A 25,254-nucleotide genomic window follows, 5' to 3' on the forward strand; every position below is an offset into this window, starting at 1 on the left:
CTCTTTGGGAGGTTAAATGTTTTCATTTTTTTTCCTCGTTGATTTCAATGTGTTTTCAAGAAAACAGAAAGATTTCAGTTTGCTTCCGTTCCATTAGGATTCCGTTTTTAATGGAACAAATAGTTTTGCGGACTTCAGAAATTTTTTTTTGTTCCGTTTTTGGGAGCAGAGAAGCAGAATTGAGAGGCGAGGCCCTAGCGCGGGTGTGAATGAGGCTTCAGTGGAAGTAATGATTGATGCTTTGAAATTAGTCTCCTAAGTGAGATTGAACTCGCTTCTATATCAGTGGCAGAAGATCATCCATGACGAGGACCTTCTAAAGTGCAGTAGAAGGACTTGTGCAGTTGTACCCTGGTGGCTGCTGACTGCGCTTCCGCAGATTACATCAGGAGACCCTGACATACTGTGCAATGCGACCGCAGGAAAAACTAGCAGTAAAAAGAGGTGAAGAAGGCTTCTTTCAGCCATAGGCTTTAGTCTGGCTTTTTTTCATTGAAAAAATAGCAGAAAAACTGCATCCGTGAGGGAAAAAAAGGCACCACAAAAAACACCTGCAATGCGTTTCATCCCTATTGACCCACCGCTAACAAAAAGGCAACAAAAACATTTGCTGAAAATGTAGCATTTATTTAAAAAAGGACTGACCTCAGCTTTTAAGGTGTATTCATCAAAAAAAGAAAAGTTGACTGCAATGTGAGAATTAAAGGGGTTGTCTCGCGCCGAAACGTTTTTTTTTTTTTTCCATAGGCCCCCCGTTCGGCGCAGGACAACCCCAATGGATGTGTTAAAAAAAAACAAAACATATTAGTTACCCGAATCCCCGCTCTGCGACGTCTTCCTTCTTCCTACTTATTCCTTCACCAAGATGGCCGCCGGGATCTTCATCCACGATGCACCGCGGGTCCTTTCCCATGGTGCACTGTGGGCTCTGTGCGGTCCATTGCCGATTCCAGCCTCCTGATTGGCTGGAATCGGCACACGTGACGGGGCGGAGCTACGATGACCAGCTCTCCGGCACGAGCGGCCCCATTCACCAGGCAGACGACCGCACAGCGCAAGCGCGTCTAAAAACGCTAGAAGAAAGCGAAATTAGACGGATCCATGGCGACGGGGACGCTAGCAACGGAGCAGGTAAGTGAATAACTTCTGTATGGCTCATATTTAATGCACGATGTACATTACAAAGTGCATTAATATGGCCATACAGAAGTGCTGAACCCCACTTGCTTTCGTGAGACAACCCCTTTAACCCTAAAGCTGCTTTCAGACGAGCCTATTTTTGCTACGTATTAGGTCCGTGTTGAGGGGACCGTAATACGGTACTAATGTAAATCTATAGGGCTAATCACATGGCTATATTGTTTATATCTGTTAGCTAATAAATGCATGTGATAACTATACTGTCCATATCTTTATTTCCAGAGCCGTCTGATGATGAATGGGAAGAACTTTCTAGCAGCGACGAGAGTGAATTGTGTCTAGAAAAAGCCATAGATGACGCAGGCCAGCTAATGTCCCCACTGTGCCTTTCTGCTGAGGTCCACTCTGCTCTCCTCAACCACTTCATCCCCAAAAAGGTGCTAATATATAAGACCAAGCGCATCACCCAGTTTTACTGGTTAGTGATCACAAACAAATACGGAAATGGAAGCCCTAAAGCAAAAAATAAAATTTTGCAGTTAAAGGACAGCACACAGTGATCTCCAGGGCCTATCACTTGCAGATGTTTTCTAATAACTAGATTGACCAAATGTTCGCTACGCAAACATAAAATGTGCAACGGTGCTTCCGCTCTCCAAGTTTTTAAGACCGCTACGTGGGCCTCTCTACAATTTTTTTTCTCCAGTTAACACACTTTGCATCTGCGGATGTTTTTCTCAGTAAGAGTTTTACAGATTGCCATAAACTGACCATATGTGTAACTGTATATTGTTCCCCACCCCTAAGGGACTGCTGTGGAATGTTCCACGATCTTCAGCTGTGTCCCTCAATGACAAGGACGAGAAAATGGGATTTTTTTTTTTGTTTTTACTTACCGTAAAAGCTCTTTCTCATCTCGTTCATTGGGACTTAGCCCCCACCGCCAAGTTTGATGCAAAGAAACTTCCGATATCTCCCTCCTTGTTGGAGTGTTAACACCTGCCACATCCCCTGGAGTTGCACACAGTTCTACATTGTGTTACGGTTTTAGGTCTCGCACTGACTGTTTTACCTTTTTCATATCCTACTTGTGCTGCTTGCATACAAACGGATTTAGTTTGGTCCCTGCAGGAGGGGTATACCTAGTAGGAGGAGCTAACACCCTTGCTTAGTCTTCACCACTTAGTCTTCAGCTCTAGATGAATGTAATACTATGTGTATATCTTATAGGTTTTAAGGAAAATACATCTGTTCCCTATGTTCTTTGCTTTTCGAGTTTTTATCTTGATATTGTTATTGCGCACCTCATCTGAAAATTTGTGAATATGCAATGATAAATAGTATGACCTAATATTATTTACTTTTCTGCCATTAGGTTCTTGAAAAAACTCGTTTTCCCGATGATGCTGCCTTACAAATATGTAGAAACCACTCTGCATGGAAACCGTTAATTACAAAGTAATTTGAGTGTGGGTGGGAAGGGGGGGGAGTTGTGCTAAAAATCTGTTGCTTAAAGGGGTTGTCCAGTTGCAAAGTATTGATGGGCCTATTTGCAAAATAGGTCATCAATACAGCATTTCCCTGAAAATAAGACACTGTCTTATACTAATTTTTGCCCCAAAAGAGGCACAATGTCTTAATTTCGGTGTGGGGGGTGTTCTAATACTTAACTAGCAGCCGGCATTCGGGGCCCTCGCGCTGGTCTCTGGTGCTGCTGCAGGCTTACGTGTAGTCCTGAACACCAACAGAGCATTCCTTCCTGGTAGCGAGGCTTGAATACCCCGCCTCCAGCAAGTGATTGCTCTGATTAGCTGAGGCGGCGCTCGATGAACCAATTGGAGCCGATGCTCTGATGTCATTCAATGAATGGCTGTGATTGCTTAATCGAGCGCCGGCTCTGATTGACTAAGGCGGCGCTCAATGAACCAGTCGGAGCAATTTTTAGAGCTTATTTTCAGGGGAGGGCTTATATTTCAAGCCACTCCTCTCTCCCCCCCCCCCTCCCCCCCTCCTGAAAATCGGGGTAGATCTTATTGCAATGCACAGTCGCTTTAAATTAAAGCTTTATTTATATATATATATATACGTATGTCCAGTACTCTCTTACATGGATTAAAGGGAACCTCTGCAAACATTTTCCATTTTAGGAGTGCATTTTCCTTTTAGTGGTACTCAAACCTTTTACATTTGGTAAAAGTCTGTTACTGTATTTGACATGTATCTACAGGTTTTATAGCTTAAAGGGTTTTTCCAGGGAAATATTATTAATGACCTATCATCAGGATAGGTCATCAATAGCCGATCGGCTAGGGTCCGTCGCTTGGGACCCCAACCGATCAGCTGAGCGGGCGCATACTGTCAGCCATGCAAATACACAGAGGTCAGTGCGGAAGTCTCCACGCCGACCTCCGTGTAGTGGGCGGCACTTGTAACTGCAGGCACAGCTCTCATTGAAATCAGTGGGAGCAGTGGCTGCAGTTACAAGCGCCGGCCACTATAAGGAGGTCGGAGTTTTGTGTATTTGCGGCACTAACAGCATGCACCCGCTCACCTGTTTGGTCGGGGTGCCGAGCAACGGACCCCAGCCGATCAACTATTGATGACCTATTCTGATGATAGGTTATTAATAGTATTTCCCTGGAAAAACCCTTTAAGCTATAAACCTGTAGATACATGTCAAATACAGTAACAGACTTTTACTAAATGTAAAAGGTTTAATTACCAACATTAGCGAGAAAGTCTATGTAGAATGTTGCCATGGGCATCTTATTGTGATGTATGCAACGTGAGGAGTAATGGTTCCTTTCTCCATGTTTTAGGATGTCCACTGTCCAGCACAGAGCACTGACCTGTCTGCATAACATCTTGTCTATGCTGGACATTGAGAGTTTAGGAGGTGCGTCCGTATTACAGGAACTTGCTCAGCATCTCTCAGAATTAATCTTCACTCAAACGGGTATGTTAAATGGTCACCAGCTTTTCAACAAATTTGTGCATAAATTATAAAATGCTTTATTTACATAAAACTGTTTTTGTGCTGATAAATCTTTCTAAAGTGCTGGCCACTAGGGCTCTCACTTTCTTCTTATTAGCTATTCACTGCCTGTTGTGCTTTTATGTCCATCACTAATAACCGGCACTCCATGAGGGATTATAGGTAGTGTGTGCTGTCTTATGATGCCTAAAGAAGTGTTTTGAAAGAACAGGGGGTAGTAGGAAGAGATACTGGAGTAAGACAGAAGTAGACTCGCATAGATGCTGTAGCTGCTAGTAAATATTTACTGTCTTAAAGAGACTGAAATCACATCTACACTGCTCATTAGTGCTGTAGAATGTCCTCCATGATGCTGTTAGTTATGAGGGTGTTCTACAGAGAGGGAGAGAAAAGGAGATATCCTGTTCTCCTATGTGTTCCGTTAATGGGAGACTTAGAAGCAGACTATACTCTCAGGGACGTTTGAGAATTAGAGATGGGAACCTGCAGAGGTGAAAAATGTAGTATACAAGTTGTGTAATGTTATTCCTCATGTACGTACATGATGGCTTACTCTGAAAAATGAAGTACATTGTAAATTTCTTTTTAAAATATGGGGGACGGACGGAACAGCAACTTAAATGCTTACTAACTTTTGAAACAACTTGTGCTTATATGATAGCTAATGTAATAACTAACAAAACTACTATTTACCTAAAATGACATTTTTTTGTGTGGCTATATCACTCCGAGTGCCCTAGGGGACTACTTTGAAGGAGATTAGTGTAAGATTCTTGTATCTGAATACAAATATTTTTTAGGAATAAAGGTTGGATACTTTTTGAACACCCCTCGTATAGTGCTAACCACTAGAAGGTCTTCCTTCGTCCACTGGGAACAGGACGTAGAGGAGTGGAATGAGTCATTGTGGTTATTGAAGTGTATAGAGAACAGAAGGGAAGGGGGGAGCAGCTAATAGGAAGTGACTCTCTACTGTGTTTTAGCTACAGAAATCGCATCTTCATTGCTCAGTCCTGCTGTACACTGTCCTACACAATGTATATTACAGACAGAGACTGCAGTTCTCTGTACAGTATATAAAGCACAGCAGCCCTGCTCCTCCTTCCAGTCCTAAGAAAAGTGAGAATTAGACGTACACCCTGCAGAGAGGAAAAGCGTGTGTGTTGTTGGAGGGGTTGAATACAGCATACAAGTTAAATAATGGCCAGAAAAGGTGTTGTTGCTCATATACTCACACAGCAGCTTATGAAAAGTCATTTAAAAAGTTAGGTACTCCTTAAGTATCTGAGACAGGAGGTGAATTTCAGACCCTTCCAAGCTTTTTTTTTTTTTTTTTTTTTTTTTTTTTTTTTAAATCAGATTTTTTAAATTAATTCTTTACTTTCTTGAATAACAAACCAAAAGTACAGATAAAAACCGAACCCTGACCCCAACATATAACATGTGATGTACTTGTGGTACAGTTTTTTTTTTTTTCAAAAATAGTCCATTCCCGCTTGGTAAAACTAGCAAATATTTGCAGATTTTCAGTGAACAGTATTTAGAAACAATACTTGGGAATCAACCCATAAAATGTAATATGCAGAACCCATCAAAATTCCATCAGACTCTCTGAGAGCAGCGCCCATCGGATGTACAACCCCTAGGTAGCCACTAGAACTCCCACCTCAAAATTTAATCTGTAGTGAAGAAGACCCCACATGGGTAGCAAGGAAAGTGGTGCACCTAGCAATTGGTCTCTTATCACCTGCCTCCGTGCAGAAGTGAACGACTGCTGTTTACACTGAATGGCATGTCGTTCAGTTCTCTACATGCAGAAACTGAACAATTCTCGTTCAGTCGATGCATGCATTTACACAGGGCGACTATCTTCAGATTCCTCTGGGAGCGTATGAAAAACATGGGGGTAGTTGAAAATCCTCTTGTAACCGCTCAAAACACGTGAACACCCCAGAGGACAATAATTGGCACACGTACATGAGTTACTTTTCCAACCTATTATTACACCAGATCGAGGAATATTCCGAATTACATTGAGTGTGGGCAGCCTGACTTGTGGATTATTAACCCTTTCCAATCCACTGTCTGACGTCTAAAGACATGATGATTTAAGGCTGTACAGCTCCGATGTTGCAAGATGCCCGTCTGGGTTCTCTTACTGTATATTGGCAGCCTCTCTGCTGTTTGAGCCTATCCAATGTGTCACCCCATGCAGTACTGGCTTTAGCCAGCATATAGCGCTGTTGTATAACAGCAGAAAAGGAGTGAGCCCCCTAGGAAAACCAGGATACAAATTGGATTGGAAAGGGTTAACTGTACCAGCCTCCAATGCTGATAAGAACGAATAAAACCCTACCACATACCAAAGGACATATCTAATCGAGTCTGATACGTTTGATACACACCAACCCCTAAAATGCTGACATTAGGCGACTAGAAAATACACCCATGGGTTTGGGAGAGCTAGCCCCCCCATTGTCTTTAGCCGTCTGCGAGATCTCAAACCTTATGTACGATGAGATCTTATATGTTGTAAGAAGTCTAAATAGGGCATTTATATGGTAAAGTCTATTCATAGCTAACTACACTGGAGCAGGTATAGTAGTTAAGGCATTAAGATCACGTCGCTATATTTTGTTTAATGGTCAGGAGCAGAGGTTGCAAGTGAAGGATCTCGTAGTCCTGGGGAGATGCGGTGCCACCACTCCCAAATATTTAAACTTTGAGACCTTTGGGATCAGATTCTCCAAACACAATAGGCTGAGCCTGCAGTGGGTCCACTAGCAAAGGGGCGAATGTATCTCGATTGATACTAAAACCAGAAAATGGCCCAAAATGATCTATCAGGGACATTACATTCTCTAAGCAGGGACCAGTATCTCCTATAAATACCAGCTTGGCCAACCCGTCTAGACTTTATCTTGGCTGCGTTGTCTACTACTGATCATCGCTCGGCCCTGAGAGGACACAACTTACGAGCAGTCGCTATTAAAAGAAGTAACAGTTGTAACGCCTGACATCACACTAAAGATCATTTACACGCCAAGTATAGCTTATGTCTCTCATTAAAGGTTCAGAGATGGGAAAAAGTCTGTTTTCTCAGAAATCGCATCACTGCTGCTTTAGTATTGCTGCTGAGCCTCATCCAAGTGAACAGAGCTGAAGCCGACACCATGCAATATCGGTCTTTTGCTAGTTTGACTTTTATTAGTATTTTTTTTTTTTTGTTGTTGTTGCATTTCTGTTTTCTTCAGATGGCCCAAAACGGGATGAATTTTTGGAGGCCGCGTCCAGTGCTGTGCGAGCATTACTACAGACAATGGCATCTAAAGGAATACCACAGGTATTTATCGAAGACTTACTAAATGAATATTAGATAGGCCGGCAGCGTGACTCACTAAGCAAAATAAAACTCTTTCCAAATTGACATAAAGCCCAGATCCTTAAAGCGCTCCCTCCTAATTTCTATATGTGTGTTTGCTTCTTGTTGCAGTGTTTGACTCCAGAACAGGTTATGAGATTTGCTGAAGCTTGTGTGCAGAGCAGCAACGCCAGTGCGAGGGTGAATGCGGTCAGCATTACTGGCATTACCGGCAGTGTCCTGGCCAAAGGGGACAACACGGCTCAGACACTAAAGGTAGAATAGATCTCAAAAAACTTTTTTCTTGTGAAGTAAATATTGCAGTTACATTTATGTTAAATTATTACTCATTTGGGGAATTTAAAAAAAAAAAGTTAATTGCAGCCAGAGATCGCAACAGTGAGCGTTCTTTCGAAGACCAGCAGGGACTGTTCAGTTAGGCATCACTTGCATGCATTTGTGTTTTCAGGAACCAACTATTCGAATGCCAGTTGCCCCGTGCAAAGCCATCATAAGGGTCCCTCATGGTGGACCTTGCCGGGTCTGCTATTACAAAGATCTGACTAAGGGCTCATGTATAGGTCAGAGTGAGTATATACAGATATTCTGCCCTGAATTTACAGAATACCTCCAACATATGGAGCCTACCATAAAAAAAAAAAAAAAAAGGATGAAAATGGATGCTTATGGAGGTATGATAGTGACTCCATGATCCTTATTATGGCCTTATACAAAACAGAATTGTTCCTGAGCGTTTATTCTATGAAGTATATCTGTAGCGTGCAGTAAAAGCTATTTCATAATTATTAGCGTCTCTAATAATACATTCTTCTTGCAAAAAAAGAACAGCATCTAGAAGAAGTTGTCATTTCGCTTCAAAACTTGGCATACAGTTACATCTGAGGCAGATAAGCAAAAGGATTAGATGAACGATCTGGCCACTTGAGGGCCTAAAAGTGGTTCCACCCTCGGCCTATAAAAGGCTCTCAGAGGCTCCTTGGGTGCAATGACCTCTTTTTCCGCTTGTGTAGAGCTTGTTGGCCACTAGACATGCCTCCAGGACGCAAAAGATATTTCGCCCAATTAACAGAGTTTGATAGAGGGAGCGTGATATTGGAATACGAGAAGCTGGATGGTTGTATCGAGGACTTATCTGACACCTGGGCCGTTCTGACCTGACTGGAGGTGTTGGGGCTAGTGGATGTGTGAGGGAATACACACAAACTGACTGGGTCAGTTACTCCATCGACAGCTCACAAGTACAGAGGATTGTCTGATACTCCAACTATTTATTTATTTATTTTTTTGTTGTCCGCCATCCTTACATGCCCCTGTGTCTGTCGGAACCATTTGGTCTCACGGTGCCCGTTATGTGTACGGCCTTTGACACCCACCCACCTACCTTCAGCTCTATTTGCAGTGTTGTCATCAATGATTAACTGGACTGCTATAGAGTGGAACCGGGTTGTCTTCAGTGAAGAATCCAGGTTTAGTTTGGGCACTGACAACGGCCGTATTCATGTCTGGAAATTTAGGGGTGAGCGCTTCAATCCTGCCTTGACTGCGGAGCGGCACACTGCCCTCCACCGCTAGTGTGATGGTCTGGGGGCAATTGGGTATGATAGTCGGTCATTCATAATAGTGGTACAAGAGACATTGACCGGTCAGCGATGTGTTCAGGACATCCTGCAGCCATGTGTTCCTCTCATGGTGGCTTCCAAGATGCAATTTCCAGCAGGATGATGCTCGTCCGCACACAACAAGGGGTTCACAGGAGCCTCCACAACATTGTCACCCTTCTGTGGCTGCCCAGTCACCAGATTTATCACCAATAGAACATGTATGGGACATCTGGGAAAGTTTCATTCAATTTCGATAATTCCTCCTAGGTAATTGATTTTTTTTACAGTGAGTGTACCTTGTGATATAGAGACTGGTGGGTCGTCAGCCATTTTTGCTGTGTGTCAGACTAGCTATCTCAGCATCCATTTTGTGTCCGCTGTATTAACCCGTGCAGCCCTTGTGTAGTCAGTTTGCATTTGTAGTTTTTCAGTCGCCCTTTCACCCATTTCCTCATTCCTGCCTTTTGAACATTCACATTTAGAAAGGCAACTGGTCTGACCTTAACCTGGACAAGAGCTGTGATGTACATAATTTCTTTCTTCTTTGCCTCCTGTCTCCACCTGTCTATTTGGCTTAGATTTAGCGCGAGGAAACCCAATTGTGTGCCTCTTTAAGGCTCATTTAGACACGATTATTGCTCAAAATTCGCTCAAAAGCCGTCTTTTGAGTGATAATCGTTGTGTGTAACTGCACTTGCATCGTGCAATTTTCGTTATCCCGTCGCTCATCGTCGTCTTTCAGCACAACGACGATGAGCCTTATCAGGGATACAGCTGATACTATTGTTTTTTAGCTGTATCCCGCTCCCTGATCACAGGTGGGGTATAAAGAACAGAGCGGTCCAGCTCTGTTCTCCATATCTGGCACAGAGCACCTGGCTGTAGAACACCCGGGAGCTCCGTGCAGAAAACAGCTGGATGCAGAAGGCAAGCTGGGACACTCCGCTTGTCCTCTACATCCTCCACTCCGAGCGCTCGGCTGTGTAACAGCCGACCGCTCGGAGCGGGGAACAGCTGTATGCAGAAGAGCGATCATCTTGCATTGTAAATGACTCAACGATGATCACTCAAAAGTTGCTTGAGCGACATCTTTGAGTGATAATCATTGTGTCTAAATGGGCCTTTACTTGTTAATGACGTCTAAGGAAAATTATCCAACTGGAACCTGGGTTCTTACAGACACTCCGGCTCCGAGATTCAAATTAAAGGGGTTGTCCCGCGCCGAAACGGGTTTTTTTTTTTTTTCAACCCCCCCCCCGTTCGGCGCGAGACAACCCCGATGCAGGGAGGTAAAGAAAGCTCACCGGAGCGCTTACCTGAATCCCCGCGCTCCGGTGACTTCTCTACTCACCGCTGAAGATGGCCTCTTCCTCCGTGGACCGCAGCTCTTCTGTGCGGTCCATTGCCGATTCCAGCCTCCTGATTGGCTGGAATCGGCACGTGACGGGGCGGAGCTACACGGAGCTACACGGAGCCCCATAGAAGACTGCAGAAGACCCGGACTGCGCAAGCGCGGCTAATTTGGCCATCGGAGGGCGAAAATTAGTCGGCACCATGGAGACGAGGACGCCAGCAACGGAACAGGTAAGTATAAAACTTTTTATAACTTCTGCATGGCTCATAATTAATGCACAATGTACATTACAAAGTGCATTATTATGGCCATGCAGAAGTGTACAGACCCACTTGCTGCCTCGGGACAACCCCTTTAAGGGAAAATCTTTTAAGAAGGATTATTGGTCATGCGAAGGTCCTAGCCCGATATGAATTATCATTGAGGTGCGAGCTCCAGAGCGACCCCCAACGATGTGTCTGTGTACCTGGTTATAATTTCCATGTCACGTTTAATATCACTGAATAGAATTGCCAATCAGAGAATCTCCTGCGGAGATATGGCTGAAATGGAAAATTATGGGTTTTCATCGGTGCATACACATTTACCCCACCCCTCTCTGAATGACCTCAAAGGGGTCGGAGGCAGGTGTGTTCTGGGGAAACTTTAAAAACTAGGGGGTCAGAGTGACCCAGTGCTAGACCTTCGGAGGTAAGCTACAGCGTATGGACTTCGCATAATCAGAACCTTGGGCCGAACATCCCAAATCTGGTATCTTTATCTCCTCCTTGTTTTATTTTAATTACTGCCTGTTGTGTATACCTGTAAACCTCCTCTCCACACTAACATATTTTTTTTGTATATATTTAAATATTTAACACTTCTAGTCTTTTTTAGAATAAATCTGCATTTTATTAGTCAAACCTTGTTTTAATACGTACGAAGATTGTGTTAATAGTTCCTAGTCCGGGTTCCAGCTTACCTGGGAAACAAAAGCTGGTGGTGGCAGCGAATGTGTGTGGGTATTGAGTACTGGAGGCGTTAAACCCGCTCAGGGGGTGATTTGAGCTTACGTTTTGCATGCTTGTAGAAGCTTTGGGAAAGCTGGGTACAAACCCACCTGTATTTTGATGAATCCGCACTTGCAATCCCGCTAGAGTGGTCGATCAAGGCTTTGCTGTGACAAGTGGTCATATCTGTGAGAGCGCACTAATTAGTCTCTCCGTGACAAATTGATGATAGAGGTGGGATTCATTGGGTGGTCCCCCCCCCTTCCATGACATACCTGATTATATAATAACAGGGGAGATGTATCAAAACTTGTAAAAAAGGAAAAGCGGACAAAATGATTGCTTATTTCATTCTCATAGGTGCTACTTCTCCACTTGTGTTTTCAAAGCAACATCAAGGAGCGAACACTTCTGAAGTTTCCAATAAAGCTGATCTCCTGGGGCACCGAAAATTTATTTGTGTATTTTTATAGTTTTTAATTGCAAAATGAGACAAAATAGAATCAAAGAGAAAATGACAGTAACCTGTTAGGTACCATATCCTACCCTGACTGAGGGCAACATAAAGTAATGGCACACTGATTCTGCTGGTCTGTCACTAACCAGGCAATATTTTGTAGTTTTCTGGCATGTTCATAGGTGAAGCGGCGGCTCCCTTCTTTAGTGGTCTGGGTTCTGCAGTGAGCAGCTTCAGCTTTAGGTAGGTCTGGCATATTTGTGAGGTGCCGTTCACCCACTCTGTCACTTTTCTGTGCGTATGCAGTGTAAGGCCGCCTGCAGACGAGCGGGTCGGATCCGGCAGCGAGAATTCTCGCCGCGTGATCCGACCCGAGCGCCTGCAGGGACGAGTGCGTACTCACCCGCTCCTGGCGGCCCCGGCTCTTTCATGTGCCGGCTGCCGCGCAGCCGGCGCATGCGCAGACCGGAGCCGGGTGAGTGCGTGCCCCGCAGAAAATTAGGACATGCCGCGGTTTGTTTGCCGCGCGGCCAAACCGCGGCCGTCTGCATAGGAGTGCGTATTTTAATGCACTCCTATGCAAACTTTCAGCGGCGGAAATCCCGCGGCGGGATTTCCGCTCGTGTGCAGGCGGCCTAAGGGTACATTGACAAGTAGAGGATTTTTGTGTAGATTAGTACTTAAATCTGCAGCATGATTTAAATCAAGATGCACACTATTTGGTGCGGATTTTGACTTGGCTACACAATAGATTTGACCCTTTTAAAATGGAGTCGTGTCTGTCAGAGATCTGCGTCAAAATCGGCACCAAGGCAAATTCTGCACAAATTCCGCTATGTGTGATTGTACCCCGATGGGGAGAAAAATGTCAATCATGGTGGGTGGGTGGAGTATGCAGCACCTCATGAAAACGCCAGACTTATCTCAAGCTGCAGCTGGACCTATATAATCCGGGGAACTGCCGCTTGACCGGTGTAAATGCAAGAAAACTCCAGAGCATCGCCCAATATGTGACCGACTACTGGAATCTGTTTCCAAAAGAGTTGGGACATTTTTGGTGAATTTTCTATTCTTTGTGTTCTTTTGAACCTTTCCTTGATTACTCAAAGACAAACACTCCTGCCATCAAGAATGCTGATATCTCTTGGGTTACTAGAACTGTTGGAACACAACGAAGGGTAGGGTAGTGCCTGGGAACCTGGGGAAGTACACAATGATTCTGGGGGAGAATCTCCAAAATCCTCAATCGATCTACCTCGGTGGAGAGCCGCATGTGAAGAAAAAAATGACCCCCCCCCCCCCCCATCAGAAATGGCGGTGAAAGCAATGAATAAATGGAAAATGCGCTCGGACTCGGAAAGAGATAAACTCACCCAGCAGATGGGAGGGAGAGCTCTCTCCCCTCTGAATGTCCAGGAAGACCTTGTATGTTAAATCACAGTGGATCCACTTCTAGAGTGTAGATTCAAAAGGTTCCGTTTTATTGTTAGTAGAAAAACGATGTGGGTCTCAACCAAATGACCCACTATGTAAAATCCAGAGGGAATGTACAGAGGTGGAGAACTGTTGGAACATGTAGTTCCTCCACAAGCAGCAAGCACCATGGTGGTAAAAGGAGGGTCACTTTCAACATTGGGTGTAGTGCCATGTTGCTTTTTTGCGTCACGTGTTATACCTACCCTGATAATTGCAATGTTAGCAATGAGAGCCCTTTGCCCTTGCACTTTCAATGTATGATACACAGATTATAGTCTTCTAGTCATCCATATTGCCACCTCTAACAGCACCTATGTAAACTACATGTAGCACCCGATGTTGCAGAAACTACAGTAAACATGGCTTATTGGCATAAAGGTGAACACCACTGGATTAAAGCAATTTTCTGCATGGAGATTTGTTTAGTGGTTTTAATGAAATCTGATTTTCTCTCAGCTTATAGGAAATTTTCTCCTTGGAATTGCTGCAAATGACCCTTCCCTGGTAGTATCTGGAGGAGCACTAGATGCAATCTTTGATGTGTTTGCTGATGGGGATGAAGCAGAAAAGGCTGCAGTGGAGATAAAGTTACACCAAACTCTGAAGAAAATACAGCCGGCTTTTAAATCAAAGGTACGATCTTCAGATTTATGCTTATATATAACAAGTTGTATTCGGTTACCTGTGTGCCTATATACGTACCTATAGGCTGCTCTGTGTACAGTAGCTGCAACAGGTTTGATTTCCAGCTGGCGTTCCACAGGCAGAACACAGACATACATTCTGCTAGTACTGTACTAACCTTTTCGCTACTGTGAGATGATATTATCTTTGTGGGGCTTAACCTATAGGACCACTTGAAATGATTTTGTCATTGTGATACTTCTGCAGACCCTTATAGTATAATCATGCACAGTTTGGGGCATCCTAAAAAGATGCTTATCTAAACTGTAGCTAGTTAATGTGTCTCTTGAAAGTAATAATGCCCCTATGTGCACCCTAGATAGCACTCTTCCACTGTAGATGGTAAGACCCATTGGAAGGAATTATGTCCCATGTATGCTCCTTTAAAAAGTAATAATGCCTGTGAGTCTCCTTAAAAAGTAATAGTGCCACCTCTATGCCCTGTTAAATGCAATAATGTCCCACCACTCAGTAATGATCACCCCTTAGTTCCCTTGACTCAGAAATAATGTTATGGATACAAATAGTTATGGATGTCACCACACTCAGTAAGGATACACCCAACTCTGTACTTATGCCCCAGTTAGTGCTCTTCAATCAAGTATTAACCCTTTTGCAATCCAATTTTGGATTCAGGGTTTCCTAGGGGGCTTTCTCTGTCTGCCATTATACAATGGCGCCATCTGCTGGCTAGAGCCAGTACTGTGGTATGGGACATGCTTGAGAGGCCTCCGACAACAGAGCAGCCAGTAATATACAGTAAGAATACCCTGCCGGACGTCTTCCGACATCGGAGCTGTACAGCCTTCAATCAGAATGTCTTCAGACGTCAGATGGTGGATTGGAAAGGGTTAATGCCCCCTCAGTGGTTATACATTACTGGTAACAATAGCTGTTATATTACATTATATAGTAGATCTGGGACTGATTTCTTGTCTTGCATGTATCCGTGTCTCCAACAGATTCGTAAAGAAGGCCGAGAGAAATACAGTACTGACCAGTTATGTGTTCTGGATAATGTAAAAACCAATCTCAGGCGGTTCATATCTTACCTTGAAACCGTAGAGAAAAAATATAAGAACTGCATGTAAAAAGAATATATGCCCCATATGTCCAGTTACACTTGCATCCAGAAGGCAGGACGGCTGGAACATATTGTATCTTTTGTGTGTCATGAAATTGCAAATCTTTGAGTTCTGTGTTGGCAGATCGGTTCCTAAATACATATTCCAAAAGCTGATGTAGAGTTTACAACCACTTCCAAAGTGCAGGGTTGGCCTTTTTTTTTTTTTTTTTTTTTTTTTTGTATCAAGAAAAAAAACTCGGTGGTTTGCACTTCTGTTGGACTGTGAACTAAATTTGCACTTTTGATGTAGCTGCTTGGAGATGGTTTTTAATGACGTGATACACTGATATTACAACTGTGTCATTGGTAAGCAGCAATGTAATGAAGATAGACATTTTGTACGGACCCAACATTTTGAACAGACCATACTGTATATACACATACTGTATATATTTGAGTCACTAAAATCATTGGTACAAGTTCATGATCAGCAAGTTGTTACCATATTATAGAACTACAGAATATGAATAATAAGGACTCTCTTGGCCTGAACACCGTGCCTGGAATTTTGATTGGAAATGTATTCTGTCTGCCATTCTATAAACAATATATACTATTCAATATCCAAACTGAATAAAGCATACAAAAAGCATTATGAAGAGCTTATCTCATCTTAAAGGGGTGTTCTCATCTCAACTTTTCATAGCTGACATAGAAAACCACTGCGCTAGTTACCGCTCATGTGGCCGGAGCCCATGGCAATAGCTGAGCCCTGTTTCTGTATCTCTCATTTAGGTGAATGGGACCTAGGGAAACGGCATAGAACAGTTTCCTACACTGTTTTCATGACCGCCATGTTATGGAAACGACGTCGGTCGCTGAGCTACACTGTTTCCATAGCTCCCATTTACCTCAATGAGAACTACGGAAATGTGGCTCAACTGAAGAACACGACTCTTTCCGACAGGTGGTGAGAAGCCGAGATGGGAATAACTCAAGTACTTAAAGGAGTTCTCCAATGAAAAATAGTGTTTTTAGTTCAGTCCAGTCTATAATTATCTACATTTTTTGCATTTCCACTTGTTAAAGAATTTTTTTTATAGCTCCAAATATTCCAGGACTAATGTTAGAATCCAAATAGAAGGAAAAAAGAGGGTGGAGCAACTTATGCTATCACCATGATGAAGGATTTTTCTTGCCTTATAGGGAAAAAATAGTGTTGCCTGTCCACTGTTCGCCGACTGTGTAAATGGGGCAAGATTATTTTGTAAAAAGTAAAAGCACGTGGACTGCAGGCATAACACTTCGTCAAGAATGTTAATACAACAAGGGATTTGCCCAATTCTTCTTTAATCAAAGTGCTAACAACCACTTGTCCGTGAGTCCGTATGTGCTGTGTGATTTACATGCAGAGCCTGATGGCAGCCATGCGCTGATGGCACCTGTGATGATGCCGCCGTCATGTAATCTGCTACCGGCTCTTGGCTCCGCCCCCTGATTACATGCCAGTGATGTCATCACAGGTCCTTTATTCTTGTGCAATAAATGAGGGATTATGGGCAGACTATATCCCCCACAAACTACTGTGGCCTCAGTTGCTATAGATACAACAGTACTCAGTTTAGAAGTTTGTAGCTGGTTGTGACACAGCTGCAGACCTGTGTGGGGACTCCATTAAATGACACCTCATAGATTTACACACATGGCGGTGCATGCTGACCAACATTGAAGCATAGCCCTTCCCCACTATCTTCACATCTTCTGAACGTGATATGATTTCATCTCAAGTGCTAATGCCGCCAACACCAGTCCAGCCTTCATCTAATCGTCGACTGTTGTCCAGTGTTGAAACAATCCCTTTCACTATATATTATTCTATTAGTAAGTGGTGCATTGCGCCAGCAGAAACTCTGGTACTATAAATAATACTAATAACTAGTCAAAATACTAATGACCACCTGATCAGCTCCGTCCCTGATCACATGACAGTGACTTCATCACAGGTCCTTAATCCATGTGCAGATTACGGGCGGACTACATCCCCCACAAACCCCCTCGGCCTCAGTTGCTATGGAATACTAACAACAACCTGTCTGCAAGTGAGTGACTGTGAGTTACATGTGAAGATGCCACAATCATGGGATCAGCCACCATCATGGGATCAGTCAAAGGGGCTCTGAGCTCCTCCCCTGATCACATGATGGTGACGTTGTCACAGGTCCTTCATCCCTGTGATTCCCTACAAACCCCCACGACCTCAATTGCTCTGGATACAGCAGTACTCAGTTTGGCTTATGAGACAGCTGCACACCTGTGTGGAGACTCCTATAAATGACACCTCACACATTTCCAGATACATAGCTGGCGGTGCATACTGACCAACAACTGTGATCGTCACATTATGTCATCTCAAATGCTAATGCCGCCAACGCCAGTCCAGCCTTCATCTAATCCTCAACCGTTGTCCAGTCTTGATCATAAATCACATGCAGCTTATATGCAAAAGCAACGAGCCAATATGTCTCCTCAGCAAGCAGCTGAAGTTCATAAATCACATGCAGCGCCTGGAAATATTTTGACCAACTCCAATCCCTTTTACTGTATTATATTAATAAGTGGCACATTTGAACATATTGTGCCACCAGAAAAACTGGTACTAGTAGTTTTGTTAAAAACAACCCACTAACGCGTTTTGGGGACGCAGCCCCTTCTTCAGAAACTGCTGTTGAAATGTGGGGGATGTAAGCAACGTAGTAACGTCCCTGTTGTTGTAGTATCGTTCTTGACTTGAAGTATTGCGCCTTCAGTCCATGGTCTTTTATTTTCTTAAAGGTAATATTAGGATAGCGCCATCTGCTGTTTCAAGTTTGTGTCCACCTCAGTAATTCTTTCACCTGCTCAGTTTAGCTTGTCTCTCTGCTCTGCTGAGCATGTGAAGCGGCTGCTTCTGAAGTTGCTGAATCTTCTCTGATGTCCAAAGAAATGATGAGGGGGTAAAACAGCATTACTTCAGACAGATAAGACTGAGTAGGTGCGACCACATTTACTGAGGTTGATCAAAAGAAAAAGGTTTGGTACCGTGTTACCCAGTAGAGCAAAATGTGCTTGTTCTCAGTAAGAGAAACCACGTAATCTTGTAGATAGGATACCTTTTTAATAGCTAACAGAGATAATGTTATAGTGAGCTTTTTGAACCTACTCGGGGCTCTTCTTTAGGCATAATGGAATGAAGCTATGTATATGCACACATACATATGAAAGGGCACAGACATGGTGTGATTAATTTGCACAATACCAGAACAGGATTAGTAGAAGAGTAAATAATTAATCCACTGATAATGGATGTAAAAGTTTTATGGACTCAAAATTGGTATTGGGGGGTCACCAGGCTAGCATGTTATCTCTGCTCCAGATTTCTCATATTCTCTACTGATGCATGAATCCACTTCCGATGTTAATTCTGGTCTTGAGTGTGTCAAGGAGGGTTATAAAGTTGTACTCCCAAATTCTTCTATCATGTTGAGATTTGAAGTTTTTTTAATATAGTAACTTTCATATGTTCTATGTTGTATCTGTGACTAGAAAAATGCTCATGGACTGAGGTTGACTAAACTGCTCTTCAATAGAAAAAGCAGGTCCTGCTATTCTAACATTAGTCCTGGAATATCTGAGGATAGAATTAATTTTTTTTAAATGAGTGTAAATATAAAAAATGTTTAGAATTATGGACTGAATTTCAATGGAAATAACATTTTTCGTGAGTAAATCCCTCTTTAAGGAGGTCTTCTGCCCGTTAACAAAAATTGACGGGGCAAATACGAGGCTAAAATAACAATGATAAACCCATACTCCCTTTACAAATGTCACCCAGTTCCTGCAATGCCACAATCTGCTGCTGCAGTCGCCTTTCATGCGACCATTCAGCCAGTCATTGGCCTCAGTAGTCATGCGTGCTTCATCGGCACATGACTGCTGCAGCAGCTTCTCGCATTGCACTAGTGACGTCTCTGGAGCTGGGTGACACGTAAGATGTCGGTGTTTTGTTTCTTATCTGTGTTTTAGCCTAGTATTTATTATACTAGTTATTTTTGATCCACTATCCCTGGGATTCCCATAATGTTCTGTAATGTAAGATAAAAATGTGCCACTGCCAAATTAAAAAATTGTGCTATGAAAATCCATAGTTATAGTTGTGTTTTAGGTTTTTTTTTTTGTAATGCTGTAGTTGGCACGTTTTTATCAACCATGTATAACGTCCCAAAGCGAAACCAAGCTTAAAGGGGTTGTTTGGTTTAAAAAAGAAAAAAAAACAACTTTTAAATATGCTGTTTGTTTGGGCAATCAGGACCTCCATCAGTTTGGCCTTCTTCAGATGGTCGTATTGTCCGTCAGATGTGCTGTCCATGTATTTCACTGACAGCACCAGGACCCATTATAGCTTATGAGGCTATACACACGAGTGCTTTTTCACATAGACCGATGTTCCCTGTGATAACAATCACTGCATGTCCTATTCCCGTCCATATCACACAGAATAGGACATAATACAATGTCCACTTTCTGTTCAGTGTGAGTTGCACCTGAAATTCTCAGGTGCAACTTGCATACAGCTATCTGAATTTGGCTACTACAAAGAGACTCCCTTGAGGACCATCACATCCATACACCAAAAGCTAATTGTTTGAATGGGCAAAATTTAAAGGGGCATGCCAATATGCACAACCCCTACTAGAATGCAGGACCTGGGGCAAAAAAAAAAAAAAAATGATCTTGTTGGTTCCTGCTCTCTGTATCCTGGTTATCAGCTAATTTGCCAGGGAAGATGTAGTCAGCCAAACGTTTTGCTTGCAATGGCTACCCTGTAATACCAACCTGGCAGAAGGTCCACCAGAATGGGAGTAGCTCTTACCGACAAGCTGTTTCTTTTGGGTCATTGAGGAGAGTCCCGAATGGGGGACTCCACTCTTGACATTCATATGCCCTAATAGGGCATAGGAACAGGGGTTGTGCTCTTGTAGGGGTTGTGCTCTTGTAGGGGTTGTGCTCTTGTAGTAACCCCTTTTTAATGCTTCATTTTACTTGTGGCAAAAATTGTAAAAGAGGTGAATAATTGCTGTGATCAACTTATTTTTAGGGGACCCTTCTAAAAATGTATTACTCTGTCTACGTTCATTTCAAAAGCTCAAGAATTCGTCAACTTAAATTGGGAAAATCATTCTAACTGTAGCAAAATCTCTTCCTAATTATGTGTTATGGAAGAATATTCATCTGATTGTGGCCAAATATTTTTGTGGCCATTTTACCCAAATGAAGGTTCATCCTGGCTGGTGATATTAGTGTAGTCTGAACAAGTCCTGTTTATTCCCTATTGGACTACCATGATTGGTTTTATATCCGGAAAAGTGTTCTGTCTACGACATTAGACAATTGGACTTTAACAGAACTTATAGATGTTCCTCAAAAAGTAAATTATTCACGTGAAATACGGATGATCTAGTCAGAACGCTCAAAAAGTTTTCGTATTGTAATTACTCGGGCCATTTAATGTAATGTCTGAGTATGTAATGCCTGACCTTGGTTTAACTCAAGATGACTTTACAGATACTATGCTGATATCAAAATTTGTATGTCCTCTAACTCTAGAAGAAAAAAAAGGTATTTTAAGGGTTGTGTCCAGACGTGTTCAGATGTTTTCCATCACGGATTTTGACATAAAGCTGCACCAAATTCTGTATTTGTGCATAGAAAAGGGTAAAATATGCTGTGAAAATTGGCAGCATATTCAAAACCTAATAGGCACACGATCTACCTGTAAATCTGCAGTCGAAAAATCTGTTATCTCAAGTTTTGAGCATTTTTTACAATCCAGGGCCAAGAGCTCGAACAAGGTCTGAATTTTTAACTATTTCCAAAAATCAAATTTTGTACCAGATACAATTTTATAAAACCTTTGTATAAAACTGCTAGACTGTCATGCCAAATGTTACTCCTGTACTCTTGCTGGACATGATCACTTATGAAATGGCTTTGCCTTTCAATGCGAAGGGCTATAGGTTTTGTTTGTTTTTGTTTTAATTTCAAAATTATTTTTTTGAGTCTAAAGGGCGGTGTCATGGGATTGATGCAATAAAAACATTATCGAAATAAAGACTTATTTGAACTAAACCTTTCTCCATCTTTTTTTGTTTGGGGGATGGTGGGTGGGAAGGGAAATAGAAGATCAATGATTGTTACAAAGGGAACCTGTCATGTCTTATGAGCCCCATAAAGTAAGCTTCATATGACGAAGGGTGCCGAGAACAAGAATATGACTTTCATACTTTCCTGACTCCCCGTTCCGTTGCTGTGCATCTACAATGCTGGCACTTGGTCCATTGAGAGGATTCCTTTTTCTTTATTCCGTGTGTATGCATACACTGTCCTCTCATTATGGACAAGCAAGTGTGCAATGAAGTCTGCTCAATGGAGAGAGTGTTGGCACTGCGACCGAACAGGAAGGCAGGTGAGTATGACAATCTGTCTCCCACCTCCGATCAATGGATCAAGATAGCTAGGGGTTGTGCAAACTGATCAAAAGCCTCTAAGTGGAAAACGTCTTTCAGTACTGTGGATTTTGTGACCCTTCAGTGTTAGGATAGTGGATTATATTAAGGTTGTCAATTTACATCTGCTATTTGACACGTTTCTGTAACTGCAAGGTCATAGATCACATGCTTCTTACTGTTTAGTCTAGATGTAGCTAGTTAAGAGTCAATAATCTTTATTTATATAGCGCCAACATATTCTGCAGCGCTTACAAAACAGGGGAGAACAGATACAAAAAACAAAGATACAGAAACTACTGTTACATCTAGTCATCAGTTAATAGAAACAGTAGGGGTCAGGATCCTGCTCCAATGGGCTTACATACTACAAATAATGGGGTGATACAGAAGGTAAAGGTGCTGGAGATGTGCATGGTATGGCGAGGTGGAGAGTGAGGGGTGCTATACACAGACGATGGTCAAATTGGACCCGTATAGTGGCTGAATCGGTATGACTGCAGGGGCGGTTGATTACGGCTAGCAGGGATTACAGTCAGTGGGTCAGGGAGCATGTTATCAGGCGAAGTACAGAGGGTTTGGTTTAGGGGATATGGTATGCCTCTCTGAAGTGGTACGTTTTTAGAGCATGCCTAAATAATTTGGGGTAGTGCATTCCAGAGAAGTCTTGGAGGCGGGAATGAAAGGTTTGAATTAAAGGGGCACTTAATCTTTTTTTTTTTTTTTTTTTTTTTAATTCAAATATTTTTTTATTGAATTTTCCTCGTCCGAAGACGTTAAAGTAACAATACAAAACACTCAAACATATCCCAAATAGTCTCTCACGCGCCGCGAGGATACGTCCGCTGTGCTCTTGATCCACTGTTCTTGTTTGTGAGGATTTTCCATGTGTTTGATCCGTGGCATGTTCATTAATTAATTCCGTGACCATGGTGACGCTATTCTTTCTCCCTCTCCCCAAACAATTATTATTTTAGTACATTTACTATCTTAGTTTCTGAGTAAGTCCAAGCCCATAGGACCAAAGGTATGGAGCCATTTAAGCCATATATCGTAATACTTTTGTGGTGTTTTTCTCTTGTAATAAATGCTTTTCTCCCACATTAAAATTTGTGTGACTTTGTTTTTGAGTTCATTCAAATTCGGGGGAGTTTCGTCCAGCCATTGTTGCGCTATTCGTTTTCTGGCCAAATATAAAATTCTGGCTATTGCTAGTTTTTCGTTTTCATCTAAAGGTACGCCATCTACATAGCCTAGGATACATACCAGTGGAGTCTGCTCTAGAGTTACCCCATACACATTATGGATTAGTTCACACATTTCTATCCAATACCTCTTTAGTTTTGGACATCGCCACATCATGTGTATTAGATCTGCTGTTTGGGTTTTACAATTATTACATAAGGGAGACTGTCTTAGGCCTATATTATATAAGAACAATGGCGTTCGGTATACCCTGTGTAGTAGGTACAATTGTGAGAGTCTGTGGGATTCACTTAGGGAGAGTCTGGGTGTCGCCTGTAGAATCTCATCCCATAATGATTCCTCTATTGGTCCAATGTCTCCTTCCCATTTGCTCTTTGTTGCCAGGGGATACCGTTCGCCTATTTTGCTCTGTATGCATGTGTATAGCTGTGATATTTTCCCCCTTGTGTTGGTCGCAGTGCCTATGATATCTGCTGGTATGAATTTCTTTAGCTCAGTATCTTTAAGCCCCACTTCTGCCTGATAGGCATGCCTGAGTTGGAGAAATTTGAAGAACTGTGTGTGTGGTAGGTCAAACTCTGCCCGCAGTTGCTCAAATGACTTCATATCTGTTGTTGTCACTATCTGTGTTACTCGTCTGACCCCCTTATCCTTCCATATCTGGAAGTCTTTCAATTTGTTTAGTTCTTGTAATTTTGGATTATCCCAAAGTGGCGTATATATCGTGTGGACATGGGTCTCTGTGATCTCTTTTACTCTCCACCACACCCTATGTATCAGGGCCAAAGTCGGTAGGTTCTGGTAGTTGGTTTTAAATTTAGCGCTCTCCAGGGCTTCGAATAAGTGTGCATTTTTAAACTATATCTTTAGGAGTCGAAAGCCCCCGTCTTGTGTGTCTTCTGATTCCCACCCTCCAAGATGTTGCAACTGTGATGCTAAGAAAAAGGACATGGGGATGGGTAGTGCCAGTCCGCCCTCTCCTTTCGGGTTATGTAGCACCTCTAGCTTGATTCTGGGTCCTTTCCCTCTCCAGATTAGATCCCTAAATATTCTATTTTATAGAAGTATTTTTGTGTGATCCAATGTGGTGAGTTGTGGAGAATATATAGTAATTGTGGCATCCAGATCATTTTGATCAGGTTTACCCTTCCTATTATTGGTAGTGGTAGTTTGCACCAGACCTCCTGTTTTTACCTGAATTTAATTATTAATGGGTCTAGATTTAGTGTCCCGTATTCGTGTACTCTTCTCGTGACCCTAACTCCTAAATATGTGATGACTGGTTCGCACTTCATAGGGGTTCTATTTTCTTCCATTACCATGTTAGGCTCATCTATAGGTAGTATTACCGATTTGTTCCAGTTAATAGTGAGTCCTGAGAATTCTCTGTACTGCCCAATCAAGGACATCGCAGTGTCTAGGGACTCTTCTGGGTCTCCTAAAAACAGAAGCAAATCGTCTGTGTACAGCGCTACTTTTTCTTCTACTTGATCACGTTTAAATCCAGCTAAGGGGCACTTAATCTGATTTTGTTAGAGGAGCAGAGGGTGCGGACTGGGTGATAGATTGAGATGAGGGATGCAATTTAGGATGACGCGGTACTGTGTAGAGCTTTGTGGATGAGGGTGATGAATTTGAACTGAAGTCTATACTTGACAGGCAGCCAGTGCAGTGACTGCCACATTCTGAATGGAATGGAGAGGGATAATCTGGTGTGAGGGGAGGCCAATCACATACAGAACAAAACCAAGGATGGGAAGAAAACGGGAACATCTATTTTATAGCAGGTCGTGCAGGACAGCAGCATGAAATTGAGGAATTTGAAAACAAGTATCACAGCAGTTGAACAAACCATAGCATCAGTTGAAAGTCCCTCTCATATCGCCTTAAGGGCAGCCTTCAAGAACTATTAAAGCGTGGCACTAAGCCCTCGTATCATACACCTTCTTACGCCTACCTAATCGGTTCAACTCTCAACTGGCTGAATCCACAAAGATAAAAATTGATAACCAACATTAAAATAAACAAAAATACACACATGGTAACTAGGAGAAAATTGGAAATAAGAGGAAGAAAAAAAAAAAGAAAATCTCAGGGGAAGAGAAGATTACTCAGGGCCAAAGGGAAGAGACCCTCCATGGTTCACACTGTTTATAGCCGTCCAGCTATGTCTGTGTCGCAAATCCAACTCCCCATCGCCTCCCGAAGCCCGCTGCATCACCATCCCACTGCCAACTGGAACTGCAGTGAGTCGCGGTACGTGTTCCATAGTGCCCAAGCCCGATCACTTAGCCTGGGTCCTTCCACTCCTTCTTCCCCCAGCTCCTCCATGCACATTAGCTGGTTCAGTTCCTGAACAAAT

General features: G+C 42.7%; 1 protein-coding gene across 1 annotated transcript in view; it reads left to right on the top strand.

Annotated features, from left to right (window-relative positions):
- The window catches only part of HEATR3 (HEAT repeat containing 3), a 36,398-nt gene extending 15,089 nt beyond the window's left edge, over positions 1 to 21,309 (top strand). Inside the window, exons 9-15 of the mRNA XM_066583937.1 lie at positions 1,423 to 1,577; positions 2,516 to 2,598; positions 3,960 to 4,096; positions 7,390 to 7,478; positions 7,629 to 7,772; positions 13,851 to 14,027; positions 15,041 to 21,309. Of these exons, the coding sequence (XP_066440034.1) occupies positions 1,423 to 1,577; positions 2,516 to 2,598; positions 3,960 to 4,096; positions 7,390 to 7,478; positions 7,629 to 7,772; positions 13,851 to 14,027; positions 15,041 to 15,169 (914 nt within the window). The 3' untranslated portion in view covers positions 15,170 to 21,309. The remainder of the gene's footprint in view (positions 1 to 1,422; positions 1,578 to 2,515; positions 2,599 to 3,959; positions 4,097 to 7,389; positions 7,479 to 7,628; positions 7,773 to 13,850; positions 14,028 to 15,040) is intronic.
- Positions 21,310 to 25,254: the final 3,945 nt, after the last annotated feature.

Source organism: Eleutherodactylus coqui, chromosome 11 (assembly GCF_035609145.1).
Source record: "Eleutherodactylus coqui strain aEleCoq1 chromosome 11, aEleCoq1.hap1, whole genome shotgun sequence".
Taxonomy (NCBI): domain Eukaryota; kingdom Metazoa; phylum Chordata; class Amphibia; order Anura; family Eleutherodactylidae; genus Eleutherodactylus; species Eleutherodactylus coqui.